General features: G+C 42.9%; 1 protein-coding gene across 1 annotated transcript; it reads left to right on the top strand.

Annotated features, from left to right (window-relative positions):
* Positions 1–935: 935 nt before the first annotated feature.
* On the top strand, positions 936–2,745 carry LOC144790877 (cytochrome c oxidase subunit 7B, mitochondrial-like). The gene is made up of 3 exons (XM_078665531.1): positions 936–1,019; positions 1,125–1,263; positions 2,684–2,745. Exons 1-3 carry the CDS (start codon positions 936–938, stop codon positions 2,743–2,745), a joined length of 285 nt encoding a protein of 94 aa, XP_078521657.1.
* The last annotated feature ends 4,185 nt before the right edge of the window (positions 2,746–6,930 follow it).

Genomic DNA, 6,930 nt, shown 5'->3' with positions numbered 1-6,930 from the left:
TTTGAACCTATAATAATGTGCTATGTTATACAGCCATATTTGGATTCTTCGAATCGAATAACTATTGGTTGAAGACGATATGCAAAAAGGAAGAAAACCCAATGGTACTTAAAAGTTTCCAAAAGACACTTTTGTAAGCATTGCTAAATATGTGCATGCTGCTGTCACTTTTTGACTATATTTGTGCTGTCGTTAAAAATCAATTGTATTATTGCTAGGTCAGTGCCTACAAATCGTTATTGAAAAAAACACAAGTTAAACCAAAAGTAAAAAAGCTAACAAAAAGCGGATCAGAGTATTAACTCTAAAGATTAGCATCGTCTAAACACGAGTTTGTCGGATATTGCTTCTAACCATTGGTTTGAAAAAAACACCCTGAATTCTTGTCACGGAGCCTGCACAGGTAATGTTACAATCTTCTGGCCTGTAGCCCCAGGGATTTGTTATGGAACAGAATGTAAACAAACACGGTTGACCCTAGATGCGTAAACACCCACTAAAAAGGCAACTTTGACCTTTGAGAAGTCAGTCAAAAATCAAGGCCACGATTGGTAATTCGTCAGTTCTCTATTGGCGGGGAGGGGGCGGTTTTGCCTCTACTGTGGTCTGAGCAGAGAAGAAGGAGGGAGATGTCATGCACTGCACTGCCCCCTAGTGCATTGGCTCAGCGATCCTGGCATTGCAGTGACCCTAATATCATTCTTATAGCAGTCGGGCTGCCCTGTTTGAGCCAGGTTGCTGAAAAGAAGTGCCTATATCTTCCCAAAACAAGGCCAGAATTACACATTAAGTGTTCCTATTCCTTTTTCTTCCATCCCTTCCGAGAGTCAGTGTAAAGGCAGTGCACCTGTTCAAACACCACAACCAGTGGGTCCTTGTGTGAGAATCCCTTAAGACTGCACTATATCATTACACCAGGCCAATAAATAGTAACCATGCCCTACAGCGCTAATAGAGAACCTGGAAGATTTATCATCTGCTTTCTGCTGCAGTCGTCATTTCCGTTGCCGGAAGTTCCTGTTAGGATAGCGGCCATTTTGTTTTTCTCTCCTTTTGACAGGTACTATAGTGGGAAGTACACCCGGTGTGTCTGCTCTCTGTGCATACATGTTTCCTCTGGCTAGAACTGCCATCTGGCTCGTGGCATTCCGAGGATTGCAGCAAGACCGAGCCATCATAAAGCTGGGCCCGATTTCCATGATAAATATGGCAATGCTGTCCTGGTCTCTGGATTGGTGTTCTGTGTCTTGATGGAGTGCGATGGTGCTCTTTCGTTTGTAGGGGTGCATCATAATCATGAATAGTCTGCATCCATATATATTTCTTTGTTGTGTTAACTTTTGATTATTAGAATCTACTTGGCAATTAATAACCTGTGAAAGTGCAGTGATAGAAATGTTTTGCACCGTGTAAAGAAACAATGTGACATTTGTATTCTGAACCATGAAACACTTAGTAGTTGTTTGCTATTAATTAATGAAGTTGCTTGTTCATATTGTAATGCATTTGATTTAAACGTGCACCATATTAAAGTCTTTAAGTGGATATGGCTGATTGTGCTTAACGTGTAGGATTTCATAGTCTGCTCGCAATGAAATATGCATTTGATGTGCTTAGTAACATGATGATTTAGAAAGGCCCAGATGAAATGTTCCCTTATGTGTGTATTTGAAGGGCCTATGTGCTTTACTCTTATGTTGGCTGATTTTTGTAGGCCTGAAATGTATTTTCCCTGTAAGCTCTCTCATTAGGCTTGTTAGTGAATTTCATGAGCATGTTGGATTTCTTCTGTTATAACGTTTCTGTTGCAGGTGGAGAAAGTCGTCTTAGTTAGAATAACACCTTTTGCTTTAGGAATTAGGCTCGGGGAGGAGAGGAAACTTTTCTGCAAGGAACGTTGATAATTGGGAGACGGTGTTCTTTCTCACTGAAGGAGACCTGGGAATCAAGGTCATCGAGCCAGGAGCTGGGAGTATCGAAACTATATGGAAAATCACCTATGAGAAGTGCTCAGGGAGATGAGGTGATCTGTGGGCATGTTCTACATCTTTGTGTTTTGAATTAGGGACAGTGCCCCGAGGTTTGAGTGGGCAGAAGAGTAGAGGAGATCGATGTAGAGGGAAGGAGTATCTTAGAACGAGCACTTTAGCTTTGGCTACTTGACCCATGCAACGTGAGTGCACTTCTTAGGAAGTCTTCATGCGCTGACACCTTTTCCTGATCTTGCCTGGGGAATGCTAAGTATTGATTTCACAGTAGTAGTAGTGTAGGGACAGACTAATGCTTCTTACTCATCAATCACAAATGAAAACTGATCTTGACGTGGGGACAATCATTGTCTTCGTTCTGGAATTTCTCATTCTTTTTATGCTTCAGCGTTTTATTCTCACCAGTAAGTTTGGATTTGTATTAGTTCCTATGTATATCTACAACCTCGTCTTGAGGTGCTTGTATATCCAGTTTTTTTGGCTTTGTAATAAACACACTAACTTAGAATTCGGAGTCTGTGATTCTTCAGAGTCATGGTTCTTAAAAAAAAATATTAGTTTGCCTTAAGGAGTTATTTCTCCTGTCTACACTTCTCAGCAGGTAATTAAGGTCCATTGACCAATGGTTCCAGAGTAAATTTGTGTAGAGAAACCCGGCCCTATCAGTCTCCACATGGGGTTATGTATTAACTTAGGGATTACATGGAATGTTTCACCTGTTGGTCGAGTAACCCCAAAGGAATGGAAGGATCAGTGATGCAGACCTCTTGACTGCCATCGCATTGGAACTGTCTTGATTGTTGTCTTCTTGAACTTGCTTATGCTACACCCAGGCAGGATCTGTTCTATGACTCTAGCCATTATTGACATGGAATAGTATATGTAATAAATGTATCTACATCTCATGGATGCACAGACGCTGGGCTTAATTCTTGGCCCCTGGCTGGAACACTCTCTACTTTTCATTCGTATGAAGACAGCAAGAACGTTACACCCTGACCCTAGCTGCCTGCTGTCTGTCATCGCATGCTACATCTCTTGGTGCATCACATGCCCCTTGGGACTGCCGCACCCATGGATGGACTCCAAGTACCCATGTGAAATCCTGCCATATTCATTTTTATTAAGTGTTTTATAAAAGCTCAGTATTATTCCACCTATTGGGGATTGTAGAATGGTGCATCCAGCACATTGGTGAGATACGGGCAGTAGCGGCTGCTACCAGATGGTGGTGGTGGGCAGGGAGTGTTAATTATCAAACAAACAACTTACCTTGGAACGGCCGTCCGCCTAGACAGCCGCCGCCTTCTCTACCTCTTCTTCCTTTCTGCAGTCTGGCGGCAGCAGGAAGCACCCGGCACACAGGCTCCTCTGAGCCAATCACAACACTGCAATGTAGCGTTGTGATTGGTCTGAGCACCATGGATCAGTGCTGAGACTCGAGCAGGGCTCCTGTGGATGTTCCTGACCAGGCTGTTTAATGCAGCCTGGTGGGAACATGCCAAGTGTGCATGAACTGTTTGGTCGGCACAAGAGGGCTTGTCAAACAGTTCATATACACTTTTTGAGTTCAAACCACTCCTCCCTGCTCCAGCCAGACCTGCCCCACACAGGCAGCTGACTGCATGTAATAGGAAAAATAAAATGACAATAATGATACGTTACTGTCATTTTATTGTTCCTTTTTGCGCAGTGGGCCAACGCTCCTCTGTCTTAACGGAGGAGCCACCACTGGATAGGGGAGGGGTACTTAGAATTCAATAGACAAGAGAAGGCCTTGCTACCATACTCTTCTGTCATTGCCCTTAAATGGGACATCTTGGTTCAATGCAAACTACAACAGTTCATTTGTGAGGAGTAGTGGTCGGGTGGCTAATTTGTCAATATGTAAATTTGTAAATGTCCCTCTGCCTACAAAAATGGCTTGGCTTAACTTCTTAATATTTTGGTCATTGATATGTTTGCCAGGATAATATGATATTGTGGTATTAATAACTTTATTTTCTGACATGCAGTCAGGGAAAACAGACCTTCATCTCTGCGCTCATGTTCCTAGTAGGATTTTGTTTTTGAATCAGCCTGCTGCTTTAAAACGTTTTTCTGCAATAAATGACATTGGAGAGCATGTAGTGGTCCTCTAGATTACTGTCTGATCATTCAGAGGCCAGCAGTCCTCATTCCAAAAAGAGAACTGTCAATGTGAATCAGTTACCTCCCTAAATGGAGGGTTGGTAACAGACCAATAGTTTGCTACAGACAAGCTGGTGAGGAACACCTCTTTCATCCTCTATTTTGTTTTGCCACTTGTCAATATAGTACATTGTGCATTTAAAAAAAGTTGTATTACAGTTACAAACTGTGTATTGACGAATCACCGGTTTTGTGACCTCACAACACCTTGTTGGATCTGGCCATGCACTCTCAAGCCTAGGGGCGTAACACCCGACCTCCAAGGGACCCCCTCAGTACCGCACTTTGGCCGGAGAGCTCCAGATTGAGTCTGGAGGGGGCCCCTCCACGTACCCTGCAGGGGTGCCCCCTCAAGTTTTGTTACGCCACTACTCAAGCATGATCAATATTCGTTTTCCAGACCGACAAACACAATCCATAGACAGGTGCATTGTACCCTCAGTTCATACCAGCTTATCTTGATGCATATACGAATCAATATGTACTAATCAGGAGGTAGATAGATAGATAGATAGATAGATAGATAGATAGATAGATAGATAGATAGATAGATAGTTTTTTATTGCACAATTAATTAAAATCTTTGCAATCGAACTAGGTTAAAAACAGTATAAAGTACATAATTTCCAATGTTAAAAAAATGGAATGTAAATATTTAAACATCTTGTTGTCAGCTGTAGACACAAGAAAGTTAAAACAATTTTCACGGCATTGGGCGTTAAAGCTTTGTAGAGTTGTCATGGTCCAGCATGGCTTTTGGAGCTGTCATAGATTTCATAAAACATGCTGCCAGCTGTGCTGAGTCTCCTTTCATGCACTCTACCAGGGCTGCCTGACATGTCTGTATGTTTAAAATACACCAAATGATACAGAGCCAATAAATTCTCAAGGGGCATAGTTTCTCACAGGTACACAATATGTCATTTAGTGATTCCTCTTCTCCCCTACATGCTCGGCACTGTGTGGCTGCCTTTTTTTGTACCATTGACCATACTTATATGCCATTAGTGGGATCAAGCGGAATCATAGCCTCATTAGTTGATGCTTCATTATTAGCTTTAAGGTAGAAGACAGATAATATGACTGGCCCCCACTGGTATATAGTTCTGATGCCCAGCATCCGTGCTTTAGCTTTTTCAAGGTTGTTGCATCACAGTCCGCCAACATTATTTTCGCTTGTTTTATTAGAAGTTTTGCTGCCGCCGGTATGGGTATAGGGGCGGACCATATTTCGCGATCTGCCAGTGTTTCAAGAGAATGTGTTAAAAAGTCATGCCAGGTTTACCCAGGATCATTTATCATTTGCCAGATGTACTTCTTTAACAAATTGTCCTGTGCTTGTTTGGCTTTTAAGTAGTATGATATAAACCTGGCTTTTAGTGTCCACTTTTGGGATGTCAGAATAAATTCCATGCAAATTTGGGGTTGGGAGGTGGAGGTAGGTAAGAAGAATACTTTTTGAAAGCAGGCTGACTGAGATCTGTCCAGCCACAGTGACATCTTGTCTTTAAAGGCTATTACACCATGGGCCACAGATGGTAAGAGTTTTGCCCCCATTCCTTGAATTAAGGGAGAGAGATCAGCAGAGCTCATGACATTCCTTGCTCTGCAGAAAGTCTCCACCAACGAGTGTGCCAAACCTTGCATTGCGGTAATATGAGTGAAGTGCCTTCCTTCATGGTCGATCCAGGCTCCCAGGTACTTGTATGCTGTGACTATCTCAATGGGTTTACCATCAACATGCCATGCGCTTCTCCTCTTTATTTGTCTGGAGAATATCATCACCTATGTTTTTGTTGTGTTTATTTTCGGGTTGTCTTACAATAAAATGACAGTGCAGTTAGGAGCTGCTGCAACCGGATGGGATTTTGGTCAACCAATATCGCATCATATATGTATTGCAGCGATTGGATTTTGGTTCCGGCGAGTTTGGGGAGAAATGCGCGAGTACCAGCCAGATACTCGGGTAAATCTGCCAAATACAGGTTAAAAAGCATTGGCGCTAGCATACATCCTTGCTTTAATCCTTTGTTGGTTTTAATTTTTTGGGACGTGGACGAGTCAGTAGACACTCTAATCTTTACCAAGGTTTCCGAATATAGGGCCACCAGTGCACTTAGTAGTGTGTTGTCAATGCCCCATTTTTTAATTTCATCCAGAATCTCGAGCGGGCCACGCTGTCAAAAGCTGTTTGAAAGTCGATATATGCTAGGTACAGCTCGTCGTTTTCTTGCAAGCGCTGTTTCGATCAAATGGGACATACAGACCAGATTATCTTCAGTGTTACATCTCTTACAGAAGCCTGGTTGCGTGTGCGGGATCAGGTTACGCACTTCAACCCAAGCCCCCAGTTCTTGTAGTAATGTACTGGCGTAGCACTTCCTGTCCACGTCAAGAGTGCGATAATTCGGTAGTTTTCTGGTTTGGATCGCGGGCCTTTTTAGTGTATGGCACTAAGAGGGAGCCCCTCCATGACTCGGGATGTTTCTTCAAGGCCTGTACTCCGAAAATAACGGTGCCATGATTGTGGCCCATTTCCGGGCCATCCCTTTAGATACCATAGGTGGAATGCCATTTGGGCCAGGTGCTTCGCCAATATGCATTTTATTGATACAGTGCATGACTGTTTCAGGTGTTATTTCTGTTTGATCATGGGGTCATTTTTGGGTCTCCGGGTACTGTGAACCGATGTTAATGGACTTAATTTTAAGGTTTATGCTGATGTCACATGGTGACTCCACGTAGAGGGCTT

The sequence above is a fragment of the Lissotriton helveticus genome, chromosome 11 (genome assembly GCF_964261635.1).
Source record: "Lissotriton helveticus chromosome 11, aLisHel1.1, whole genome shotgun sequence".
Lineage (NCBI taxonomy): Eukaryota > Metazoa > Chordata > Amphibia > Caudata > Salamandridae > Lissotriton > Lissotriton helveticus.
Note: the sequence above shows the minus strand (reverse complement) of the source record. Positions and strands in the feature narration are given on the sequence as shown.